We start from the raw sequence: 27,696 nt of genomic DNA on the forward strand, positions 1-27,696 counted from the left end.
TTGCACAGGGCGTGACATTTTAATACAGTCTATAAATACAAGCTTGTTATACATTTTACACGTAAAAATAGTTACACGACCACCAGTGTAGTTAGTGTAGAATACATATTTGCTGGAAATAACTGCAGCTCTGATAAATGAGTGACCAAGTTTTCATCAAAGTTAAAGCAAAATTGTTTAAAAAAATACTAGAAGGTTTTAAACGTCAGGTTTAATATGAACTGTAGTCCATTTATTCATTTTGGAAGCGACCTATATGCAGTGATCTATATACAGTGACCAAGTAGAACATCTAACCATAAATTCATCTGGGTGATTTTATATTAGAAAACAAAAACAAAAACCCAAACAGCATTATTGAATTATTATTATTATTATTGAATAGAAAGCTGGTGAAAACTGCCAAATTAAGAACCCTGGAATAAAAAGATAGTCCTGTGTTGATCTACAGCACAGTGCAAACTACACATGCTGTCCTGTTAAAGTGCTGCCAGCCTGACCTGGAAGCACTTGAGTCCTTCCCTAAAAGTCCCTCTTCATTGCCCATCTGGGTTTTGCCCTCTGCTTATTCGGCCAATAACTCTGATGGTGATTTTTTTGCAATGTGGCAGCTCTCCACTGGGAGTCCGTCAGAGCTCTCCTTGTAGTCTACAGCGTGTTGCCATTGAATTCAGAGGGAGCAGACATGGCAGGCATTCAGGAAGTAGAATATAATTCACGCTACCCACATTTATAATAGTGAACACAAAACCCCACTTGCATTAACACTGGCTTGAATTAACCACCATAGACACCATCTTATTGTTCTCTCTGTAACTGTTTCATCTATTTATAAGGGTAGGTGCCCATATTAAAGTGGAAGTTGTTTTTCTAGTCCAAGAAATAAATGAATCTGTTTTATCAATATGAACAATGTAACTAATTTACCATATAACAAATTTTTGATGGAAGTAAAACCTTCCCAGACTACATAAAATAGCAATACAAATTGGTGTATCTAGTGGGACTGTGTGAAATACAAGCAACAAAATTGAAATGTGTCAAAAAAAAACAAACAGTTTCAGATTTTGTGTTTTCATAATAGCAGGCTAATTTTACACGGTTTTGCTTGGAAAAACCAAAACCCAAAACAACCTAGGACCATTCCTTAGTGAAAATGGATCATTTATGAGTAAAGCCTCAATTTCCCAAACTTGATTTTGAACCGTTTTGATGGGAAAGTTAGCGTTCACAATTTCAAGTTATTAGAGGTCAATGCCAGAATCTTAGTTTGCAAAAAGTTACATTAAGAAGCAAAATCATGCCTGTGTGAAACTGAAAACGTTAGTGGAAAGTGGTTTTAAAATAAAAAAAATCTAAGGCACTGGAAAATCATCTGAATGTTTACAAGGAAAATATACTTTTAATAGTTCAAATTCAGGCCCTGATTCTGCAAATAGTGAAAAAAGTACATTGCTTTACTCACACATGTAATCCTATAAACTTCAACAAGAACTAGGTACAATATAGAAGTTGCATGTGTTAAGTATTTGAAGGATTGGGGCACTAGTACTTTTGGCAACTATTTACAATATAGAGAAAATTATTGCTTCTGTCAGTATCCATTCATTTTATTTTTTAAACACCACGCTGGCATTTCATGTGTTAGTTATTGCATACCACCTGGAGTAAGCTTATTTGGAATTGTGTGTCGTGTGTATTAGGGGAATTGAATTTCAGCTATTACACTTATCACATACGCAGTCTCATTGTATTTGTAGCAAAGTAGAAGTCCAGAATACTTAAATTTATATCCAATATATGGGGCAACTGTGGAATAAGGCCAGAAGTTAGGTCATTAGTATAATGAATTACAAATAACAGTACACTTACTATCAATTTACAACATGATGTTCATACCAAAAAAAACCAAAAACTTTTTTAAAAAATTGCATCGTGTAAGCCAAAGTTTTTCACTTAATGTTAAGAGTCCAACAGCAAAAATAATAACCTTTTACCTAAACACATACTAAGTAGGAAAGCTTCACTGAACTAGAAAGATATTGCATATTAGTGAAAATAAAAAGTGCTTTAAATAAAAAAAATGACTAGTGTCTCAAAGTGCTTTTTGTTTGATGTCTATAACTAGAAAATATGTTCTACATGTTTTTACATTTATTTTACAGTCATTTTAATTGAGTTTATTTTGATACTAGATTTTTGTTTATCTTTTACCAACTAAATTAGCTAACCAACCTTTGGTTATGTAAAATGAGAGGGGGGGTGTGGGGGGGTGTGGGTGTGTGTTATATATAGGGAGAGAGAGAGAGAGAGAGAGAGAGAGAGAGACTCAAGGTCACCTGTTCACCTACAGTTACTTTCATAGCTCCCATTTCATTTGGATAACCTTTGTTTGACTGTAATTCAGATAGATTTTTGAACTGGAAGAAAACAGACACAATGCAGCATGCTTGCCTGATGAGATGGTCAGAGTGCATCCATAATACAGAAATAGCTTTAAAACAGACTATGCTATAAACCACTAATATTTTACTACTGGCACACTACCAAAGACTGTGTGTCAGCTACTTAAGGACTACATTAAAAATTAGCTGACCCCAAAGTAGGCTAAAACTAAAACTACATCCTTTATGAGAGATGAATTTATAGGGAAAAAAAAGTTGCTTAACTGTTTGGAATGGGGCATTTATGGGGCATTCTTCTGAGGGACAAGAGAACTGTAAAACTGTACACAGTTTGTAAGTCACAGTGATGTCCATTAGTATGGACAGAATTTAAGGACAATTATCACTTAGTGTCTTCCAGCTCCAAAGTACTTTACAAACCTGAACCAGTTAATCCTCTCAGCAGGCCTCTGAAGCAGGTGGTCATTAGCATTAGCACCACTTACAAATTGGCTAAATGAAGACAAGACATTAAGGTCCAAATTTTCAGAAGTGGCTTTTAAACTTCCACACCTCCATTTCTGGCTGCTCAATGAGAGAGCCCAAAGGTGATTTTTTTTCCTGAAATGATGAAGCACCTACAGCTCCCATGACCTTGGGGGTCAAGACAGGCCCTCAAAAATCAAAAGCCACTTTTGAAAACATGCAGCTAACTGATGTGCCCAAGGCTAGTGAGGGAATCTGTGGCAGAGCTAAGATTAGATTCTAGTAGTTCCAGGTCCTCCATCCTCTGCTCTGATCATGTCTCTCACTGTTCTGTTAAAGCTCCCTATTTCTACATCCCATTTTTAGCATATCTGGATTCAGTCACCTTCTCCTTGTCATGCAGGTTCCCAGTGGAGTTTTTCCCCCCTTCCAAATAAATTGCATTTAAAGTAGGTTTAAAACGGAATTTAACAAAAGAAAATCACTAATGAGTAATTTTGTATCACGTGCTTTTAAACAGCATGCAGGGCATGTTCTTTCCTTTACATTTTAAAAGCCCTAATACACTAAAGCATTTACCTAATGGTCCTGTGGGGGAGAGATAAGGTATTCCCCTAAGACAACAGTACAGCAACTGGTCCTCTCCAGTAACTACTCTCCATATTTGTTTTTTTGAGAAGGGTTTTAGTCTCACCCTCACTCCCAATAATTTACAAGCAGTGCATTTACAGGATGCTCTGGGAGCCATGGCAGACCCTTATGCTCCTACAGCACTACTCCTGGATAGACTTCATCATTACTGACACGTCAAGGTCCATCCTGCGTCACGCCACGTTGGAACAGGCTTGTGGGGTTTATGTAACCGGAGGCAGCAAAGAAGCCTCCTGAACCAACTTATCGATGGCTACCTTGGTACGTGTAGGAAATCGGCTGCCGTGTCCCAGGCCTGACAGTGAACGTGTTCACAGGAGAACTGTACTGTGGGTTGCCCTGGGTAGGCCTGAGGGAGGAAACAAAGGAGGAAGTCATCAAAAGCCATGGAAGCCATTTATAAAACAAAGCAGCAAAGCATCCAGAAGGGGTGGGGGCAGGCGTAAGTGTGTTCCTGTAGATATATTTCATTCTGCACCCAGGGAGAGCAAGCTGTAGTTCTCTTCAGTGCCTGTTGCCATAGTATTCAACAGCCCAAATCTGAAGACACGCACGCAGGAACAGATTGGCTAGGGCAATCCTTAACCACTCCTCCATCTGCACGGCCTGTACCAGTGGGCACACTGTGCCTTTAAACGTGCACCATTCTTTTATCTGATGGTGCAACAAGACATACCTACAGTGCCCTAGGCAAAGGAATCCCTCTGCTTGTGTTTTAAATCTGCTTCAAAACATGCTCTAATTAAAGCCGATTCAGGAGCATGCTCCTTGGGAAGAATACGCACATGGAGGGGACACACCTCTCCCTGCTTTGCCAGCAGAAGAGCCTCCGGATTCCGGGAAGAAGCTGGGATAAGGCTTATTCATAGTGCTCTTTCTGGCATGTATCTGTATTGCGACGCTGCCCAGATGCCCCAATCAGGATTGAGACCCTGTTACGAGTAGGCATAGTGCAAATGTGGAGCAAGGCATGGTCCTGTTCCCTGCCCTGCCCGTCCTGCTCTTCAAACAGACTGCTTCAACTTGGGGATATTTTCCCCTTAAGCAAACCCTCTCCACCCTCCAGAACAAGTTATAATTAGAGATGGGCTGAGGGGGCTTTGCGTGGAGCCAGACAGTGCCTGGGTCAGAGGGAAAACCAGCTGAAAGTCAGGCCTAGGACTGAGGTGGAAGGAAGAATCAGGTCTTGGGTTTGAGTTAGAGAGAGCACCAAAGATGTTCTCAAAAGACGTCGGTTGCACCTGCGCCAGTATGAGGGGAGAAGCCTCTTCCTCTCGGATGTGACCCAGAACGAGAACCACAGATATGGGTTCAGACCTGGGGATTCAAATTGGATACCCCTCCCAGCCCCCCATTCCAAGGGTTTCCAGCATCAGCCCACCTGCCCTTGCAATAAGTGGAACGTACCTGCTGGTTGCTGCTGCACTGGCGGCAGAGTAGTCCCCATTCTGCCCTTTATACTTGGCGTTGTTCATGGTGTGGTTATAAGACCTGGTTTTCCCAGGGGGCTCCAGTGACATCCGCCTGCCCTGCGTGCTGCTGGGAGCACTCCTGTGGGTGGAGCTGACCCGGCACATCCCCTCCGCAGCCTGGGAGCCATACCCCACTATGCTGTGGCCATAGGTCACGGGTGTGCTAACGTTCCTGGAGGATGTGGATGTTCTCGTGTAGGACCTATCGGGTTCAGACACGTACAGGCGCTTCTTGATCAGCGGGCGGCTGTCTGGGCGGCAGACAGGAGGGCCAGTGGAGTAACTGCCACCTGGGTAATGTTGACTGAAGCCGCTAGTCCTCGTGCTGCTGTCTGGGGCCATTTTGGAGGGCAGGGCGTAACTGTTAGCATAGCCGTAGCTTGGGCATCGGATATTCTGCTGCCTTTCCCAGGGTTGGCTGTATTCTGGGAAACTGGGGTCTCTGCAGCTCTCTGCCACGTTTGAAGAAGCATCCTCGACCCTGTTGGCGTCATTGCTGAACTCTGGTGGTGGTGGGATGATCTCGTAGTCAAGCTTCTCTCCATTCTCTTCCTCCTCCTTGGTCAAGGAGTTAGGAGGTGAAGAGACAGAGTACAGGGGAAGGTCAGGTTTGGGGGGAAGGTCTTGCAGTCTCAAGTGGCTGGACTCCAAGAGGCCTTGAACTAAACTGGAGGCACCAAACCTCTCTGGCTTGGAAAGGCTCTGGGACTCCCCAGCGCTAGTTTTCTGCATGCTCTGGCTTTGCTCAGAAGTGCTGGAGAACGACAGTGGTTTGTAGGCCCTCTGTCCTGGTTCTGAGAAGCCCAGTGCCTTGCCTTCAGGTGTGACCATCCTGTCATGCTGCTTGCCCTCCAACAGGGCAGGGGTTGCCTTCTGTGGAGACTTTGGTACCACCACAAAGGAGTAGGGCTTGGATTCACTGAAGTAGAAGTTGGTCAAACCACTTTCTGACTGGCTGCTGCTGCCACTACTGGATTTCTCGGATAGCTTAAGGGGGTGTTTTTTGGACAAATAACTGTTCTGGCGGGAGGCAGATTGCCTGACTCTTTGGGCCCGCTGTTTTGCGGCCAGGAGGAGAGCCATTGGAGAGCCTTTCTCCACCTTTTCTCCTGTGACAGGGTGGATCAGGGCATTGTCATCCTCCTGGTCTGCATTCATGGAGGAAGAGGTTGGCTGTGAAGGCACCCCTGGCTTCTCAGCAGAGCACAGGATTGTGCCTCTTTCTGCATCATGTTTGTTTGTATTGACTGGCCCCTCCTCCACAGTTTGGGAGGGGGTCAGAGAGGACAGACTGTCTATGGAGCTGGTCTTGGCCCGATGGGTCTTGTATTGGACAAGAAAAGTGTCTGTGTGTGGCCCAGAGGTTTGTGTGGGAGAGGTAGCCTCCATAGAGGAGAGTGAAGAGGAGGCTAGAACAAAGAGTTGGTCCTTTGGTTTCTGAGGTGGGTCTGGAGACTTCTGAACATGGTCAGACAGCAGGTATCCCGAAACAGGGTTTAAGTTCTCCAAAATCTTATTACTGGTGAGGGCAATGAGAGTCTTAGGATCCTCCTGCATCTTCTCAACTTCCACTGAAGCTGCTGTGGGTGGGAGCTGATTGGCTACAGGTTTTGGCAGCCTGGAGTCACCAGAATTTGTCTGGCTGCTTCCAGAATTCAGGGTAACTCTGTTTGTGCCTGAACTGTGTCTGTGATTTGTAAGTCCTGTTGGTGGTTTACCTTCCTTTGTTGGGGAGAGTAGTGCTTCCAGCTCGTTCCTGAATTTCATAACACTGTTTGCTTGCGTGCTGGTGGGTTTATTGCCTGGAGCAGAGAAAACCGAGGAGGAGTACTCTTTTGTAGTGAGTGAATTAGTAGGGATCTTCTCTTTCCTCTCACTTTCCCCCCCTGCTGGTAACTGTGGATCCTTCAAAGTAGGTTTAGCTTGTTTTGACCCAACAGAGCTAAACCTATCATTGCTAGCATGGTCAGTAATACTGTTGGTAGGTCTGGCATTTATGGGTTTATCCAGCTGTCTCTCCTCCCTTTTCGAAGAAGAGGACAGCAGGACTGATAGTTCTTGCCTCAGCCTGTTTAGATTACTGGGTTCCTTCCAGTCATCATCAGATGATGTGTAGTCTGGAGAGGGCACGTCCTCTGCAGCAGGAAGCTCAGATTTTGGACTTAAGTCCTTTTCAGCTTTCTCCAGCGGGACCTTTGCTGCCTCTGACAATGAGGACTGATAGCTATTAAAATTAGTCCCTTTGCCACAGTCTGACCCTGGTCTTGGGCTTGTGGGTTCTGTGATTTGCCTGACGGGCTTTGTTACTATCTGCCTATCCAAGGTAGATTTCTGCTCAGCTTCTCCAGCTAAGTGCACCTTGGCTGCAGGTCTGATGGTGAAGCTCGGTGGAAGGGGAGGGCGGGTGCGAGGCTGTCTGGAAATAAGCCCATCTTCCTCACAGGGATCTTTTTCTTCCATGGAAATGGATGAAGTTCTCACCGGGGCAGCGGGAGGTACTTTTAATGATCTGGGGAAAGTTAGGTGAGGTTCTGGGGCGGACTTGGTCAGCGACTCTTCCTTCTGGTGAGAGGCTGGTGGAGTGGTGACAGCAAGAGAGGGGGCGCTGGCATTTTCCCTGGCGTCTGTCTGCCTCGTGTTCAGAACCGTTTCCGATTTCCACTTGGAGACACCGTTCGAGATGGGAGTATGAAGCAGGGGAGGGGCCGGAGGCGGCAGAGGAGGGGCCGGAGGTGGCAGGGGAGGGGCCGGAGGCGGCAAAAAGGCAAGCGGAGGTGCTGGAGGAATGAAATCCGGAGGGAACGGCGGGCTGGGAGAAGGTAAGGTTGAAGACGAAAGCAGAGCTGGAGCCACAGATGGCGGAGATGCTGCCGTTGAAGGCGGTGGCGGAGGAGGTCCTTTGCACAGTGGAGGCAGTGGTATTTCCATCGGTGGGGGTGGGGGTGTCATGGAAGGTGGAGGCGGGGGTGGGGCCATGGAAGGAGGTGGAGGAATATCATTGTCCAGATAGTCTCTCTCAAAACCTTTTGGCCGCAGGTCTCCAACCGACTTGTACATTCTGTAGTTGCCATTGATTTGGGGCCTAAGGCCTATGGGAAAGAACACTGGTATTAAACACATTGCACATGGGCAGAGTCCATACGGAGAACATCTCCATCAAAACTGTCCTTCTAAGAAGAACCAAGTGTCACAAAGCCAGCTAGAAGCATTTCATTTAAAACAACCTAATTAAAAATGATTTTAGCAGCAACACAGCCATTGCAACTCACTCGTTAATAGCGTGTTTGCATTCAATACATCTTTAGGAGATGCCCAGAATAAGAGCCTGATTTTGCAACTAAAATCCCAGGGGCAGACCCTAATGAAGCAGGTATAGCTTGTACCAAACTCTCTATGGAGTAGATGAAATATACTAATCTCTAGGTCTTTAATCTTGACGGTGCTCAGCACCCTCAACTGTTGACTTCACTGGCAGTTGAAGGCACCTAGCACCTCCTTAGGTGGCCTGGATAATACTTGTAAACCTTTCAGCCCCGGTGGAATTAGTCATCTGAAAAGCCTAGTTCATAATTATGCTAACATAAGAGTTGTATCTCACCACTAAGAAAAAAAAATGGATTGAGCTTTTTCTTAAAAAACAAGTTGAGGTTAATAGACAAGAGAAGGTCTCTTGGCTTCTTTCTGCACTGGGAGATCCTGCAATGTATTTTGTGCTCATTTGGTTATGAAAATTGGAGAGGAATTAATAAAAAATAAAGACACTGTAGACCTCTATCAGATTCTTCCATAACTTATGGAATTTTGATAGTGGTTCATCAGTTTTAAGTTAGCAATTGCTACTGACTTATTTTGTATTGTACTCTCCCTCAGAGCTCTCTCTGTCTTTTCTGGTGCACTGATTTTCATATAAAATGTATCAAACCAGATAATCTGGGTCCACAAAGGAAACAACTAGAATTAGATTGTTTCAGGACTCCCAAGGTCTTATGTAATACTGATCAGAAAAGCATATTCAGTCTCCTGGCTTCTTATTATCACAGTCACTATCTAAAGTCAAGACAAAATTTAGTTACCGCCTATGCTTCTCATTGAATAAGGGAACAAATTAAGCAACCAAATTTCCATGTCAACAGTGTAATAACTTTATATATTTTTAAAACTCTTGATAGTTGCCATGGTTGCATCACAGAAGAAACTAACCCAACATGCTTTGCAGGTGTTGGCTTCATCTGATGAGAGCATCTCATAACTGTGTTTCACTCCTTTTCCCTAAGGACACTTGGAATCCTCCTCAAGAAAGCCAGCAACTGAAAGCTTGCTCAGTTTGTGTGGAAACACAGGAGACCAAATGCTGATGCCTCGGTAAATTGTCTTCAGCCAAACTAGTTGCACGATTAAGGAACGGTGACGGCAACATACGTGGATCTGTGCATTAAAGCCATTTTAAGGGCTTTGAATACCTCAGCAGAGAGGACACCTTACCTGGAGATGCTGTTTCTTCAAAGCCCTCCGGCACAGAAGGGGTTGGTACAGCCACTCCATGTGTCTCCTGGGTGTTCTGAAAGGGTTGAATAAGCGGATGGTAAGAAAACTCACAACAATATATACACAGCACCTAGTACAATGGGGTCGCGGTCCATTACTGGGGCTCGAAGGCACTACTACAGTACAAATAAATAATAAAAACACCTCAAATACCCTGGGTATAAAGTGCTGGACATGAGTTTTACCCATGTTATGTCATTTGAATCTCAGCTTTTAGTTATATATGTTCCTAGGCCTCCTGGTTGTGAAGAAAAGCTTGAAAACATGACCTGACAGCGTAGTGATATCTGCCTGCAAGTACAGACAACCTCCCACCAGAGAAGTAACATCAGCTTTTGCCAGAAAGCTACCTCCGTTGGTGCATCCACTGCTGGCATGGTGGCCTTGGGAAGCACACTCGTTGGGAGTGGACTTGGCACTCCAGATTGCCTTATTCCAGCTCAGGGCACGGGTGAAGATAGACTCCACCAAGCAATGGTAGTCACTCACCAAAGTTCACACGCAGAGGACACTGATTCACTGAAGAAATGATATGAATTCCATCCTCTGGAGGGGCTGTGGCATTCAGCACAGGCTAATAAGTTAAGTACCACTGACATTGTCCTCCCCCCGCCCCCCAACCCTCATGGGTTTGCATTCCTCTCTCTAGTTAGCACCGAGGACTCACCGTGAAACCCAGCTGAAATTGCTGAGTCTCAACTATTTTTGCATCTGCACTGCAAATTCAGAAGCATTTTGATGCAAAACCAAAACGGGAGCTGGCCCAGGTGCCCAAATCTTAGTGACCCTGCTGAGCTTCAGACTTGTGAAGCTGTCTGAAGCCAGGGCGTGCAAAAGTTTTGGTCAGCTCCAGTTCATGGCATTTTCCTGAGAAGTGGCCTCATTCGTGGCACTTTCAACTAGGCTGAAATGCTGAACAAGGGCCTCCTATGCCTCCCAAACACAAACAGCCCAACCTGCCCCTCTAGTGACTCACTGTGACGATCATTCAGCAAAAGCGTTTAAAGTTTTTGCAGCTCACTAAACACACACTAATGCGTGAAAATTAACAGATCAAGCCCTGCCAGGACTGGAACTCTGTAATTCCTGGACCAACGCTTTACTCAGCAGTTTTGAGCCTCGGCTGTACCTTCTCGAGACTTCATTATAGACATTTCAGGCTCAATTCATCCTTACCAGGCACCGCGTGCAGTCATCTACACCTTGTGCGAAGTGCTACCAAATCAGAACAGTGGTGTTATACACCCACTTTGCTGTGACTGCACAAAGGGCTGGACAAGGCTGAATTGGGCCATTCTGTACCATGGTACAGAGAAATTTATACCAGTCAGATGGTTCCTGTAACAGGAGTGCTCTTTATCAATAGAAAACATACATTGTTAACAGATAAAGAGCCAGCAGCTAGCACTCAAGAACAGATAGCACAGTTCCTGGGTTTTGTAGGACCCATAAAATGTGGTGGTGTGCACTGCCAATGGCTTCTTCTAGGCAGCTCTTTACAGTCCTTTGTGCAAAGAGAATGTTGCCCTAAGAGCAGCTTCCGCCATTGCACAGCGTGGCTGTGTTTCTTATACAACCCCCTGGATAATGCTGTAGCCAGTGCCCTTTGCCATTTGTTTGGCAATATTGTTACTATTGCAAGAGATTGCAGTTGGGTTCCAAGGTCCCAACGGCCAAAATTTCATTTTAACACATAATCTACTCCACCATCATAAACACGTCGAGAGTCTAGATTAACTGGCTGTAAAGGCTCTGGGTGTAAAAAGAAAGCAGAGTGGGATAATTTAGAAACACAGGAATTTCCAGAGCAGTAGCACATATAGCCCAGTCTCCTGTCTCTGAAGCAGCCAGCACCAGCTGTTCAGAGAAAGGGGCAAGAACCCCATGGTAGGCAGTTATGGAATAACCTGCCCATAGGGAAAGCTTCCTCCTGACCCCCAATAGTTACAGGTTGGCTTGTGCCCTGCAGCATGAGGGTTTGCATTTCTCACTGCAGCCACTGTGGCTGCATGGAGCCATCAGGGGATTTTTCTGCAGCCACAACAGCCTCCTGGGCTGAGATTGGGCTGGGGCATGGTGGCAAAGCAGTGGCCCCTCCCTGTAGTGTCCAGCTGTTGCTCTTGGCTGCCTTGGTGTTTGCTGGCACCACCAGCGGGGTTGGGGTCTGGATCAGCGCCCTGCACCATGCAGCCTCCTGAGGGCTCTGAGCAGCGTCTCTGCAGACACATGGGGCCAGCGTGTGTGCTCAGCGGGCTTTGGGTTTCAGCCCCTGGGCTTTGGCTCTGGGCTTCAGCCCAGTGCGGCGGGGCTTGGGCTTGGAAAAAATTGTGAGAGCGGCTACCAGCAAGGGTTAGTGGCCACACCCTGAGGCCACCAGAAAAATTGTTCTAAGAACCAGATACCCTGTTATAGTCAAAAGAAACATTACAATTGTTTGTGTTGTGTTTTCCACACCACCTGATAATTATACATACAGTGAATGAATACATGTTATTAAAAATATCTTCCTTCCTGGATTCTACACAGATCCAGAACATTGCTGGCTGTAAATTGAAATCTGACCATTATCCTGCAATTTCACACGCACCTTTAGACACTTTAATGCTTAGGATTCTCAACCCCACCCACTCTGAGTGTTGCTAATATGTAACAAGGATGGGGTTTTTGCAAAAGCTGCCTTGGCCTGGATTCATGAATGCCAGCTGGCTCCTATTTACATTAATGCTGCCAGGAAAGGGAGGTCCACTGAGGACTATAATATTGCCCAACTCACAAGAGTGCTATTAAGCTGTCTCACTCAGGGATCAAAGTTTATGTCCCAGAGAGATCACGCTCAGCAGTAGCAGGTAGGATGGGGAAGTAATGGCTGACTTGTTTTTAAAGCACTCCGTTTTTAGTCTGTGTTGGGAGCAGCCACCAGAAGTGGCAGAGAAACCCAAGAGGCCCTCCCAGAGAGAAGACAATATAAATGAACGTGGCAAATAACTCCCCCACACCCATTCTCACCCAGAGTTTCCTACCAATTCTTGACCAAATGGAAAATGCATATATTCCCTCACTGTGTGCTTTACGGAGTCCCAGTCGCAGCCTTCAGTGCCTGCCCTAAACCGATCATGGCACAGTCAGAAGACCATCCTCCTCAGGCCCAAAATGTATGTCAATATTCAACTGACCAGGCACATTAACAGTGGTGAACAGGTTGACTACTTTTAAGGCATCAGATATGAACCTCTGTCAGAGGCCGACTGCCGGGCTAGATGGACTTCTGGCTGTTCCCATGGAGAACATTCTGTGGTTCTTGGAGATACACACTTTAATGGGAAGGAACTTTTTGGGCAAGAACCTTAGCTTTGGTTGAAGGGATAAGGAGAAGAAAGGGGAGAAGGAAGCATTTCAGGATTTCTCCCCCTTTGCCCTTGCCCAGTGGCACCTCTCCAGCTGAAGATGTCAGGCCATGACTTCAAATAGAATTTCCTTGAGGTCTGCAACTTTGCCAGCAAAAGTCAAACAAAGAGGCGTCTAAAGGCATTTCATACAAGCTAGCGTGGCCTTCTCTGGTACAGCCATGAAAGCATAAGGAAGGCGACAAATGAAAAACCAGCAATTCTTAGCTATTCCATATTGCTTTGAATCTCAGGAGTGCAATACACATAGTAACTTGTTAACAAGGAAATTGAATGATTTCTAAGCATTCATTTGCCCCTGCATTCTGAGAGATACACGTGTCACAGGCTAGATTACAGGGACACACCCCTACGGAAATGAAGAAGGCGGCCTATATTTTCAAGTGTCCAATAATTGTAGGGTGTCCAATTTTTTGAGATGTTAAAATGATGTTTCAGGGTCCTGTCTGAGCACCTGCTGTTCCCAGGGAATTCTTTTGGGGTTGTCGGTGCTCTGCACCTCAAAATTAGCCCCCACAATGTCACATGTTTGTCTTCCAAAAATGGAGGAAGCCCAAGTCAGTGGCCTCTCTTGACAATGCTGGCCATAGCAACTGCATGTATTTGCTAGGCACGTGACTAGCTTTACTCAGCCTCCCTCTGACTCATGGTGAGGTGCTTCTACTCTCTTGAGCGGTTCACTTAGAACCAGCATTTCAGGTTTGAGGAGGTTTTCTGTGCCCTGAGCACCCAGCTTGGGATGAGCGTTCATTGGCACACGAAAGCACTCCTTCATGACTGTGGGACAGAATTAGGTCGTCCCTCTCCAGGGAAGCTTCTATCACCCTTCAAATGCTGAAGAGAGAGCTTGCCTGACTTTACTTTGCCCGGATCCACTATCTCCTGTCATGAGGACCTATACTTCCTTCATTTGGAATGACTTTGGTGCATCTCATTGTGGTTCCCAGAGGTAAAAGTCTGTAGCAAAAGATGACTCAACAACTAGCCCCCATTTGTGGCAATCTCAGAGAGGCTGAGGGCTGACTGAGCTCCCTCCTAATCCCTCTTGGTGACTCCTCCAAGTCAGGGGTGAGGCACAACCAGGAAAGCCCCCTCAGCTGCTGCCCCTGCTTGGTGGTTAGCTAGTGTGCTTTGATCTCCAGGGCTGTCAAGACAGCACCTTGCACTGGCAATGAGAATGGAGGAAGTTGTGCGAGGTGCAGGCTGTTGACCACTGAAGAAAGAGCCACTGCTCCCAAGAGTACACGAGTTGCAAGTACTCTCTCATTAAAGTGCCTACTGGAAAACATCACCCCTGGTAGCAAGGCCACTGCTAAATGCCATAAGGGTTCATGTGGGAAGGAAGTTGGTCTTGCAAGGGAAAAAATGTCATACAGAAAGGAATGCTGAAGAGATCTGGGCACAATTCCAGGGCACGCTGTACACAAACCCTAAGCCACTTTCAATATTGACTCACGATTACATCTACGTCAGCCTCCCAAAGCCCTGGCAATGCAGAATGTCAGTTGCTGTGTGAAAAGAAGGGGCTGTAGATTAGTAAATTGCTTATGTGAGGTGTGTTACAGCAAGGCCTCAGGAGCAGGAGAGTGGGTCTCAGCTCCATTCATTTCACATCACAGTTAGAGCTGGGTGAAAAAAGGCAAGGTTATTATGCAAAGAAAAAAATTTTTAAATTACATTTTTCATTTAATTCAATTTAAAAAATTTAAAAACAATTTTTTCTACCTGTGTGAGAAAACCCCCTACTCTCTCCTCGGTACCCCAATTGGAAAAAAAAAATTGAAGAGTGTGAGACATTTCCTTCTGCAATTTCAAAAAATGAAGACAAAAATTAAGTTTTTCTGCAAAAAATTCAGTCACTAACCCCCCTTTTTTTGGAGGATAACTTAATTTGCCAGTGTTAAGAAACCCCATTTGCTCCCCCCCACCCCAATCCCAGTCTTGGCAGGGGTCATGTGACACAGTGTAAGCATGTGTTCCACCACGCCTCCCTGCTATAGAAACACTTGGGCCAGAAGTACCTCTACACTGTTCTGCTGCGTGTGTGTGGGATGCAGGGAAATGCAGCCGACATTCAACAGGCAGGACAGCTCTCATTTCTCTCTGATGCCAGACAGACTGAGTGACAGGGCAGCAAAGCAGGGAGGGAGAGACGCTACTTGAAGAGCTTACAGGGCAGGTTCTTGCTGCCTGCAAAGCACAGCTGGGCTGCCCTTCTTTTTAGCCTTCTCAGTGACTCATTCCTTTGGTTTCTCCATTTATAGTTAGCCTTTTATATTTAAAAAAGGGAATTCTGAGAGTGCAGAGAAGCCAGGAAGCATCAGGGGCGGAGGGAGGGGGGGAGAAACACCATGACACTTATTGGAGGATGAGGGACTATGTCTGATGGCTCCCATCCTGTAGCCAAATAGCGCACCAGAGAGGTCAGCACAGGAGCAGGTGAGAAAGTTGCATTGCGGGGGCCGAATAAGAGGATGGCTCTGCATGTTTATTCCAAAGGACATTTGTGCTGCAGAGACCTATTTATTCCCCCTGCTTCTTTCCCCCTTGCAGCCCATTTCAAGTAGAGGCAGAAGGCTGGGTGTGCCACAAGCATGGATCTCCCCTGGAAAATTGGCCGCACAGGGTTCCCAGGCTTGTTCTCTCTCTTTGATTCCATACAAGATACAATTTTTAAAAAGTTTTTCCAACTAAAAGCCAACCCTGCAAACTCAGTCTGAGCTCTGCCAATCAAGCAGGGTTCTCTCTCTCTGGTGCGATCACTTTATGAAACTTTCTGCAGGTAAGTCATGCCCTCAGTGACACCTATGCAGCTCCATTGCTTCCTTATTATTCCTTCAACAACACCGGTATAATCCCACAGCCTCCTAATTGTTCCTTTAATGACACCTCTGCAACTCCATTGTCTCCTAATACCCATAGTAACACCTGTACAACTCCATTAATATTTACAGGTTTTAGAGTAACAGCCATGTTAGTCTGTATTCGCAAAAAGAAAAGGAGTACTTGTGGCACCTTAGAGACTAACCAATTTATTTGAGCATGAGCTTTCGTGAGCTACAGCTCACTTCATCGGATGCATACCGTGGAAACTGCAGCAGACTTTATATATACACAGAGAATATGAAACAATACCTCCTCCCACCCCACCGTCCTGCTGGTAATTACCTGCTAATTAATTACCTGTAATTACCAGCAGGACAGTGGGGTGGGAGGAGGTATTGTTTCATATTCTCTGAGTATATATAAAGTCTGCTGCAGTTTCCACGGTATGCATCCGATGAAGTGAGCTGTAGCTCACGAAAGCTCATGCTCAAATAAATTGGTTAGTCTCTAAGGTGCCACAAGTCCTCCTTTTCTTTTTATTAATATTTACGCAACCCAGTCGCTGTCAATGCACAGGTGTAATAACTGACTGAAAAGTAGTAAATGTAGCTATGCTGACGATGCAGAAGAAGCAACAGAATCTGGCTCGTTCTCTCTTAGCTACGTCAGCTCTTCAGGTCTAAGAATACATGATTTGCATGACCAGACCAGTATCTGGTAAGGACAGTATCCTACCTCTAGCAGTGACCCATGTCTGGTACATTTCATGTAGTTCAGCTATCCCATCTCCGTAATACACCTAGGCAGTTGTGCCCTATTCCACATGCCTTGTGGGACTGGACCCTTGGGAAGGCTCATCATGCAGGGGAAAATATACTCAATACTCATAACAAATGGGGAAATTTTACTGAATTTGCAAGAAATACTCTCTCCTTCCGATTCCTGAGATAGACAGAGACTCTTCTGGAGATTCTTTGGGGATCCCCATATCTAGCCCTGCTGACCATACCTCCTAATTTTAATGCTAGCATCCAGTTGCTATGCAAGTGCTGCTAATCCTGTCTGAGAGAGTCCCTGTCCCAAGGAGTTTATATAGAAGGACCTGTCTAGAGGTTACGTAAAGGTATGGGAGAACTGTCTGACAGTACAAACAAGCGAAACTGATGCACCAAGAGCAAAAAGCCCAAGAGATCCCAGGGAAACGTTCTCAGCCTCACCCATCATGGAAGAGCTCCAAGTCACGGGCACAGAGCAGCAGCTACCCTGGGTTTTTGCTGCACTCCCTGACTTTGATGTTAAGCAGCTGTGGCAGAGCTGAGCACGTATGTGGCTTGGTACACAGGGAATGAAACAAATAAAGAAGCTATTTCTATGGGGTTAATTCAACCTGACGTAGACATACCAGTCTTTCCTCCCTCTCAGCTCTCTGGGTTACATGCTCCCCTTAACAGTGAGGATGGCCAAAGTCACGATGACCATCTTAATGCAACCCGTGTTATACAGGGGAGGAGGGAAGGAGCTGATGCAGAACCCCCAAGTGGCATTTGCTGAATTTGGGCCGATTTAAATACATGACTCAAGTTTTTAATTGGGACGGGAGTTTTGTGTGCATCCTGTTCTGGGCATGGTTTGAGGCTCTGGAATGAACTCAGGACCACCACAAACCTTCTCCAAGTGCCACATGTATTTCTTTGACCTGCCTTCTCTAGTATAAACACATAACAACGGGTATATTTATTTAACAAGAAAATTCACCACACGTCTACCAACACAAACACTCCTCTGCACACATTCCTCCTCCTGGAGAAAGGATGAGAGAAACAACAACATGTGACAGATATGTAGTCACGTTGCTTAATGCACTACTGGAAGGCACTCAGATAAAAACCTATCTAGAATAGAACAGAACAGTGATAATTCTTTATTCAAGGGTTATGTCCCTGTTACAGCAGCCTAGAGGATCGTTCAAAATATCCTGCAAAAAGGGTCTGATTCTCTAGGTTTTTAAAGTAATTTCTACAGTAGTTTAATCCCCATGAATTGTATAGGGTTCTCCCATCACACACTGGAAGGAGAATTTGTTTTTGGAGCTGGCAGGCACTGATCCACACATTGACCCATAAATATCATTTGGTGTAAAGTCCTGCTATACCACATCAGGACACTGACTGCTCCATTGTTCCATTCAGCTCAAGGGGTTTTTGCTCATTTACAGCATCCCTGCTTAGAGCTTTGCCAATTTCCCTTTCCCCACTACTGCTTCATGACCTCCCTTTACTAATGAGTATCTCATAACTGAGCCAACGAGAGGGCATTACCAGTAGCAGTCAAATCAGAATACTGTACTCACAATCTGATCCTGATTTGCTACCAACACATTGAGCCTTGTATTTGCACCAGAAATGCTAATGCAGTTTACCAAGTTCATGACCAATGTAACTTACCTCACCTCACAGCTTCCTAGCTGGCTATTTTTCCTGTGTCCATCATAAACTATGAGCTCAGCTCAGATTTCAGTCCCTGCCTGTACCCATCATCATTAAAAAGTGGTTTTGCTTCCACTCTGATTTTCTTTCTGCGTATAGATGATGAGAGATATACCGAGCACCCCACCAATCTAGCTGGTTCTAAACACCATTTGCTAGAGTGGCAGAGCGAGCTCCTTTAACCTTGCACCAGCTGTGCAGGAATGTAATCGGGGATGTGGAAAATACTCACAAGGGGCATGAAGGTCAGTAACGGTCGGACTCTTGGCCGAGGCTTAAGCGTTGCTGTTCCAGAATCAGTCACTGTCATAACGCGATTATCCTCATAGTACAGTTCAACAACATCGCCTAAAAATAAGGAGAATAGAACCTGTGAGACAGGAATAAAGCTAACTGCTGTTAAAACCAAACACCGTCATATAAGAAGGCCTGGTCTACACTACGAGGTTAGGTTGAATTTAGCCACATTAGGTCGATTTTATAAGCAATGCGTCTATACAACCAACCCCATTCCGCTGACCTAAAGAGCTCTTAAAATCAGCTGCTGTACTCCTCCCTGACGAGGGGAGTAGTGCTAAAGTCAACCTTCCTGGGTCGAATTTGGGGTACCGTAGATGCCGCATCATGCCATTTGATGGTATTGGCCTCTGGGAGCTATCCCAGAGTGCTCCAATGTGACCGCTCTGGACAGCACTTTCAACTCTGATGGACTAGCCAGGTACACAGGAAAAGCCCCAGGAACTTTTGAATTTCATTTCCTGTTTGGTCAGCGTGGCAAGCTCAGCGGAACAGGTGACCATGCAGTCCCCCTAGAATAGCAAACAAGCTCCAGCATGGAGTGAATGGGAGATACTGGATCTGATTGCTATATGGGGAGAAGAATCTGGGCAAGCAGAACTCCGATTCAGCAGAACAAATGCTGATATATATAGCAAAATCGCACAGGGCATGGTTAGGGTGACCAGATGTCCCCATTTTATAGGGACAGTCCTAATTCTGGAGTCTTTTTCTTATATAGGCTCCTATTACTCCCCACCTCCGTCCCAATTTTTCACACTTGCTGTCTGGTCACCCTAGGCATGGTGGACAGAGGCTACACCAGGGATACACAGCAGTGCCACGTGAAAATTAAGGAGCTCAGGCAAGCCTATCAGAAGACAAAGGAGGCAAATGGTTGCTCCAGGTCAGAGCCCCAGACATGCCACTTCTATTGATCAGCTGCATGCCATTCTGTGGTGGGGGGGACCCTACCAGTACCCCAACGCTCTCCGTGGACACCTGCAAGGTGGCAGCCTCATGTAACACAGATGACGATTTTGTGGATGAGGAAGAGGAGGAGAAGAAGAATGTGCAGCAGGCAAGCAGAGAATCCATTCTCCCCAGCAGCCAGGACCTTTTCCTCACCCTGAAGCCAATACCCTCCCAGAGCATATTGTTCCCGGACTCCGAAGGCGGAGAAGGCACCTCTGGTGAGTCCACATTTGTAACGACACTACAGGGATTAAAAGCAATTGTGTTTCATGTTTGATTTGATTTGAACAATTGGTATGCATTCGCGGCCAGTACAGCTACTGAAACAGTCTGTTAACGTGTCTGGGGATGGAGTGGGAATGCTCCATGGACATCTCCATGAAGCTCTCCTGGAGGTACTCTGAAAGCCTTTGCAGAATGTTTCTGGGGAGCGCTGCCTTATTTCATCCTCCATGGTAGGACACTTTTCCCTGCCAAGCCAGTAGCAAGTGGTCTGGAATCATTGCAGCACAAAGCATGGCAGCGAATGGTCCTGGGTTTTGGTCACATTCATGCAACATTCGGTCTTTATCTTTCTGTGTCAGCCTCAGAAGAGAGTGATATTGTTCATGGTCACCTGGTTGAAACAGGGGAAGTTTTGTAAGGGAACAGTAATCCCCTCTGTTTGGTGACCGCAGCCCCTCCTTTTAAACGGCAAACCCAACCAGCATTGGTTGCTATGGGAAAGGAGGGCGCTGCAGTTTGAAACCATTCCCACATGTTATGAACACGGAAGAAGCTAACCCCATGTACCCTTTGGCTTACCATGGCTGCCTGGAAACCAAATTCTGTTGCCCAGCCGTGTGTGATGTGTCACCATACCGGCAGGCGCTCAATATAAAAGGCAAAATGCGACCTTGTACCTAAAACATAGGTGCTGTCTGCTGTGAATTGCTTGATTCACTGTGAAAGAGTCTCCCTTTGGTTCTCGGAAATGGAACTTCTTAAAAAAGTCTACTTTCCCTTTCCGCCCCACCTGCAGCTGCAAATGTTTCTATGCTCCCCATACCAACTCCGTCCCTGAGGTTATCGCAGATTAGAAGGCGAATAAAATGCACTCACGATTATATGTTTTCCAAGCTCATGCAGTCCTCCTGCACTGATAGGGCACAGTTGAATGCATGGAGGCATTAGGTGGCAGAGGCCAGGTATCAAGGACACACTCTGCCAACCTAATGCACTTGGTGGGGACATGCACAATCGACTTCTATAAAATTGATCTCATTTTGTACTGTAGATATTTCCGAGGTGGTGTGGTGAATCCTAGGTCATCTCCCGCCCATTACTAGGGGAACTCCATCTGTTTGGGTAAGAAACTAAAAGTCTGGTGCTTAGCCGAATCTCTTGGGTCAGCAAAAGTGGGCTGAAGATGCCATGAGAACAGGCTTATATACGCTTTCAGGTGTTTGGGGAATCCTCAAGAGAAGGAGGGTCTTTGGTTCCAATACTTACTCACTTTGGCTCATCAGAACCTCCCTATAAGTACTTTAGGGCATGATGCAAGTCAGCTTCTGTCTGACTTTTCCTTAATAGCAGGGGTTTCAGTCTGTGGGTCAGCCGGTGAGTGCAGAACTAGTTTCCCACTTGCTTAGGGGCTATGTTTACTGTGTGGATCAGCTTTCTGGTACCATGCGGAAAGGTGCCTAAAGAATCACCATAACTAGAGCTAAATGGAAAATGTCAACAAATTAAATGTGGAGGAAGAGCCAGAACAAAATTATCTGCAAAACTTTGTTTGTGCTTTTCTAACCAGCTCCAGTTGCAATTAATATACTGTGACCAGGGCCCTGATCCTGCGAACACAGGAGAAGTGGTTTCTATGGAGTAGACCCCTTGAACTCAGTGGAGAGTCCCACGTGTTCGGTAGTAAGACACCATATCCGGGATGTGCTCAGTGCTCTGTGTCACAGGGTGTTTGAGCTGCAGATTAAATGAGTTCTTGCTGTAGGAAGTAAAAGAAAGTCTTAATAAAAACAGGCGAGAAGAGAGAGCATCTGAGCTGAAAGAACACAGATTTATTCCAGCAGGTGGGTCTGCCGGGTTAGTTTTGCTGCTGTTCCGTATTAATCAAGGTCTGTCTCCGGTGGACCAGACTTACAAAGCTGGCACCCGAGTGACCCTTTGGGAGGGAGAAGATTCAGAAGCAACTGGGAGAAAACAGATGATTGTGCAGTGAGATGGTCTCTGACATTCTCCTCAGACCCCTCCTTATGTAAAGTAGCATGGCTGGTTCCACAGCTGGATCAGTGGCTGGCAGTAGCACATGGACTTGGGGATGGCCGAGATCGACTGATGGCCTCTCTCTTTAACCCTGCCACAGAATCCCTGCTGACTCCTGACCTACTACCCTTGGCGCCTGTCCCCACCTGGACAGTTGCATATTCCTACAGGTAGGGAGGTGGCCTTCAACATGTGGGCTTTGCTGCTGGTGTTTTAGGCTGCTTTAACTCTACAACAGATCCCTGACATTTAATCGTGCAGCAGAGAGGGACAATGGGCCCTTAGTGTTGCTCAGGAGTAATATCCCGGCTCCCTGGGCTTGGCAGCCTGCACCGGCAGCTGCTCTTCTCAAGCTCCTTACAGCGATCACCAAATGAAGCCTCAAAGGACAAGCGATCTGCAGCATCTCTCTCCCACTGAGCTTTAATAGTAGAGTCTGCAGAAGGAAGGGGCACATGAAGTGGCTTAGCAAGCAGCCACGAAGCTTTCCTTCCTGCACTTTCCTTTACTGCCCAGGCCATTCTCTAAGGCAGCCTGGAGGGCACTTTGGAAATGTTCAGAGGTAATAATGCCCTTGGTCGGGTCAACAGCAGGGATTGAACCTGGGCCTTCTAGACCTGGATGAACCATAAGGTTGGTGTCAGCAATAGTGGACTCAAACTCTTTACATGGTCCAGCCACAAAAGGGTGACTCAGGGATGTCTACAATGAAAAGAACAAAAAACAAAAACCACCCACCAAACCCATGAAAGTGAGTCTTAGAGCCCGTGCCTGCAGACTACGGCTCACAGGGATCATGCTACGGTGTTACAAATAACAGTGTAGATGTTCACACTCCAGCTGGAGGTTAGGCTCCAACACCCATCCCCCCTCACTGGGCTTCACAGCCCAAGCTGGAACAACGACACTCAAGTTTTTAGTGCAATAGCATGAGCTCCGTGAGCCTGAGTCAGCTGAGACAGATTCTGAGACTTGCTGCTACCGCAGGTTTTTTAAGTCTAGACGTACCCGAAGACACGAGTCCACTGCATGTTATACAGAAACAAACGTCATTGTTTAGGCAGGGTGAGGACTGAAGTTAAACCTCCGCCCAAAAGTGTCTAGTCAATGTAAGTAGCACTAGATTGAATTTACTGAGACTCTTGTTGGGCACTCTGAGACATGGAGCCAAAATTCTGCTTCCACTTACTCCCAGTTTACACCAGGGCTGTTTCCAGTGGATTTATGGCTGTAGCAAAGCAGTACTTGGCAGTCAAACTCTGAATCCACCTCCATGTATCTCTTCTAAATGAATCACTTTGCACTAGCGGGATAAAGTGGGAACATGCCCAGGCCATATTTCGGTTGTTTACTGTAGGGGGCTTAGTCAAATAATGAAAAAACACAAGTAGAACACACACCCAGACATAAATAGAGATTAGGCAAAATGCTTCTTTAGTCCCTGCAAAATCCTTGTTCCTCTTGTCATCAAATTCAGAATTCAGCTGTTCCAATGCTTCCTTTCACTACATATTATAGTGACACAAAAAGGGATCAATAACACTAACAAAAGACACTCTAAGATGCCACAAGTACTCCTGTTCTTTTTGTGGATACAGACTAACACAGCTGCCACTCTGAAATTTGAGTCTTCAAAGTACCTTACAAATAATGAAGCCTAAAGACGCCCGCCAAGTTAAATATCATTATCCCCATTTTACAGATATGCATGGCAGATAGTTGACATGACTTGGCCATGACCTCTGAAGGTGTTGGAATAAAACTGGTGAATTCCCAGTCCTCTGCTTTTACCATTGGACTACACCTCTCTTCCCATTGTTCTTTCGGACAGTAAATAGAGCCCATAATTTACTTTAATGATGTACTCTGTGACTGAATTATAGCATGAATTAATAGGCAGAGGCACCAAAGGATGTAAACCCCACCTTTGCCAGAAGGATAGCTACTGAATAACTTGCTACCAAGAGAATTAAAGCAAAGAAGGAGAGGTTTTTTTAAAAAAAAAAAAAAAAAGGTGGGGGGCGGGGGAAAGGCATGTAAAATAGACACACTCAGAGATAAAAATGGAATAAATTCCCACAAGGAAGAGTTCACACCCATTGAAGTCAATAGGATTTTGTTACTGGTTTCCATGGGAGAGAGTTCATTATGTAAATCGCTTTTTTAATTTGGGAGCATGATGCTCACACCTCAATGCAGAGGAATCCAAGTCAGAATTCAAATCTGAGGCATGGGAGGACCATCTGATGGTCACCTTTAATTTCTGTGGATTATATGGTTAGAAAACTAGGATTGTGTAATCCATACAAACAAGTGAAAGGGACAGGTTGCGTTTTTTGCTTGGAAGCCTCATTATGGTTTTTATTCAATCAAGAATCTCTTTTTATAAAGGAGACACCTATTTATTTGTCTTGCCAACCAGTTTGTGTCTGAGATTGTTTGGATAGCTGGTTGCCATTATAGTCCTGCCAACAGGTGGGAATGACACCCATTCTCTGCATCTCTGTCATGACTTCCCAGCCTTGTTTTCCTCCTGATTGACCAGATCAATTGATGTGAAGCAACAGATAATCTTGTGCTGAAAGGTCCCCGACGATAACAGTCTGAGACATGCCCCAGATGGTTAGCTGGAGGAAACGTGATCCAGCAAAACAGATTGTTTGTGTTCTCAGGTCTCAGTTGTGGAGTGTGATTTGCATGCAATTGGGATCATTAATGCAAACCTCAGAAGCATATATAAGCAGAAGGAAGAAAGCAAAACATACCTATCTTTCGAGAGGAACAGAAGCAAGGAGCATCTCAGTTTTGCAAGAACCTATCTACTGGTTCTGGGTTTACAAGCCACAAACTCATGAAAAAAATGTTAATTTTCATCACAAATTTAGATGACATTTGTCAATTTTATTTATTTAGTAAATGGGGGGGAATCATTTGCTGACAAGCCCTGTTATTAATGCATCTCTGCTGATCTTAGACTTCTCCCCTCTTTCCGAGAGGATCTCATGGTAAACAGGTGGCCAAGGATGAAAAGGAGACTGAACACCTGGAGGCCTCCATAGAGAGCTAGCAGGAACACCACATCAGTCTTCGTTTCAACACCTGCATGGGCGAGCCTGAGTGCCGTGAGTCAGCCACAAACGCCATCCCGCTTAATAAGCTTGGCTGATGGCATTTCCCTAACCGCGTCCATCACAGGCACAAGGTTAGCAGGGATGGCTTGAGAACAGTCTGACAAGCTCTTTTCAGGCTGATGCTCAGAGTAGGATGCAGCCCTCCTGGGTTGAAGAAAAAGTTGTTCCCAGAGAACAGCCTTCAAGAGTGGTGCTGTCACCACCCACCACCCCGTGTCACCCAGTGACAGTACACAGGCTGGAGTGCACGGTGCTAAATGGCTCTTTATTTCTAGTGTTATCCCTGGTGTTATTTCCAGCCGCAACAAGGACCATTGGAGGGAACGCATGCACGCTTGAGCTCCTTAAAAACAGGAGCTTCCAATACAGGCCAGTGTTCAGGCCCAAGAGCTGAGTTTTATAAAAAGTTTTAGTTGTGACTTTCACTCAAATCTAATGCAACTTCACAGAGCTTTTGATTCAAACAGTTCAATTAATTTAGTAGAGAGACTGAATGGTCAAGGGTCTCCAAAATCATGTGATCTTTAAATTAAGCAAGACACCAACTGAAGCCAATAAGAGGCTGGATTACAGACCACAAAACTTTGCCCCAAGGTTATTAAGAATTTGCAGGCTTTGAAGCATCTTTAAGAAAGGAGCTTGAATGCTTTTGATGAAAAAGGCGGGGTAATGCTTGCACTTGTATTTTCCTTGCCAGATAAACAGGATTTGCCTCTTAAAAGACCACCAGCAATCAGCATTCTCCCCTGACCTTCCTCTCCAAGTAAATGCATGAGCTCTATTTTAAGACTCCACAGGAAATGGTTTCCCTTGGATTGTACTTTGGGCACCTTCAGGTATATAGTGTTTTCTGGAGATATTTGCAAATGTGACACTGCCTTGTTTTAAGAGTATCCTTCGTTTGAACTAAAGCTTTCCTAAAAAGACTGTACTGTACCAGAGAATCAGTTGTGTGACTTGACAGAGGCTACTCACAATTCGTAACGTATTGTAATTTCATTGGTTGCATCACCTATGGTAGCTGTAAAGCTAGTGTCGCCCTATCTGAGGGAGGGGATGGTATTAGGCACTAAAATCAGGAATCTCTGAGTCAGTCACATGCAAAACCTACTCCCTTTTCTTGTTGCTTAACCTGTGTTTACTTAGCAATATCTCTGATGCAAAACTAGGGTGGGGATTAGCATAAGCAGTGGAGCACCTTGTAGCATATGAAACTATGAACATTCAAAGAAAGAGGCAAGATACAGGGAAGGGCTTTGATCAGGCAGAACATAGCGTTGTCTGAAATCAAAATTCAACTAAATCTGCACCTAGACTGCTTAGCAGTGAGGCAGTAGCAGGCCTGGGATAAATCCACCGATAAGTCTTAACATGCTGGCTTGAAAAACTTTATTTAGTACCTAAACATCCAAAATAAAGTATTACAATGCAAGAGCTACTAAAGGCCTGATTCTGCGACCCTTATTTGTTTGAATAAGCTTCCAGAATGGATGGATCTCAGCCTCTGCGCCAATGTCCCTTGTGCCTCCAAGGAACCCCATTGACTTGGAAGGAGACAGTCGCAGGACGGAGGCCTAATTTTGTAATTAGCCAAATGCACTGCCACTTTAAAACAAAAACCCTCCACAGGAAAAATACTTGAGTCCCTCTTTGGATTTATAGCAGTAATCAGAAGGGAACAATTTTTGAATAAAGTCTCATGGCACTTTTAATAGTGCCTATTGTCCTCATCTGAATTTCCCCAGCCTGAGATCTGGATGTAATCCCTCTGTATATCTTTAACTTTTGTCAGTGTGTCAGCTACACAGCTAAATAAACAATACTTCCACCCCTGAATTTACAAATGTTTATTGGAATCTAAAAATCCAATCCAATCCACATTCTGTTATCTGTAATTTGGTTCAGCTCTAATAATATTTATCTGACGCTATCCCACCTAAGCCTCCAGGGTGTTAAATTTACAATGAGATACAAAAAAAATCCACAGAATAAACAAACGTCACACCCCACAGTTCCTCAAAAACAAGTTACCTACAAAACACATGTCCAAAAGCTCATTTAAACCCCAGAAAAGAAATGCAAGTCAAATGTGTTAGCAAAGACTAGAACAAAGCAAGTCACGGACCACGTTCTTCAGAGATCTGAGAATCCCTTATCAAGCCACATATTAAGCTAGATTTCTCAGTTTTTGTTAGCTATTAAACTTGTTTAGAAACCTTTCATTTTCCTTGACTTTACAGAGTTTGTCACTTGCTGCTCATGCAGAGGATCACAGGTTCAAACATGTTTCCCTTTAATCTGCTCAGTCCTAACAAATACCTCCCATAGTTTCCCAAACTGCATGAATGATTAATAGGGCTCTGCCTAGCAGAATTCATACTGTCCACACCAGAGCTCCCCAACAAGGGTATTGCTGCTCCCCCACCCCACATATCTAAACTATGCCAGTCACTGCTTGGATTCAAAGTGGGAGGCTAATCAGGCCAGGTAGCACTTTGAGAAGGTGGGGGGATTTGACTTCTTTACTGCCTTTCTCCTGAAAGCCCAAATAAAGAAAGATACTAACCGGGACCACCTTTGCCCTCAGAAGTGACCTCTTGTGTGAAGATCCAGGGTGGATTTGTGGCATAGAGGGAAGTGTTGTTGGCATGTTTCTTCCCAAAGAGTTTGCTAAACGTCCCCTGCACAGACTGATTCTTCTTCATCTTTGCTCAAATCCCCTGCTGTGCTCTGCTCAGGTCTCCAGTGTTTCCTTTAGCAAGACATATTTCCAGTGTGCCCTGTCACCACCCAGCTGAAGC

General features: G+C 45.3%; 1 protein-coding gene across 1 annotated transcript; it reads right to left on the reverse strand.

Annotated features, from left to right (window-relative positions):
- LOC311511007 (uncharacterized protein C6orf132) lies at positions 1–27,696 on the reverse strand. The gene is made up of 5 exons (XM_084611216.1): positions 27,462–27,696; positions 18,487–18,602; positions 9,476–9,551; positions 4,929–8,082; positions 1–3,870 (listed from the first exon to the last, which is right to left on the reverse strand). Exons 1-5 carry the CDS (start codon positions 27,598–27,600, stop codon positions 3,765–3,767), a joined length of 3,591 nt encoding a protein of 1,196 aa, XP_084467342.1. The 5' UTR covers positions 27,601–27,696; the 3' UTR covers positions 1–3,764.

Source organism: Lepidochelys olivacea (genome assembly GCF_965140295.1).
Source record: "Lepidochelys olivacea isolate rLepOli2 genome assembly, chromosome: 21".
NCBI classification, from domain to species: Eukaryota; Metazoa; Chordata; order Testudines; family Cheloniidae; genus Lepidochelys; species Lepidochelys olivacea.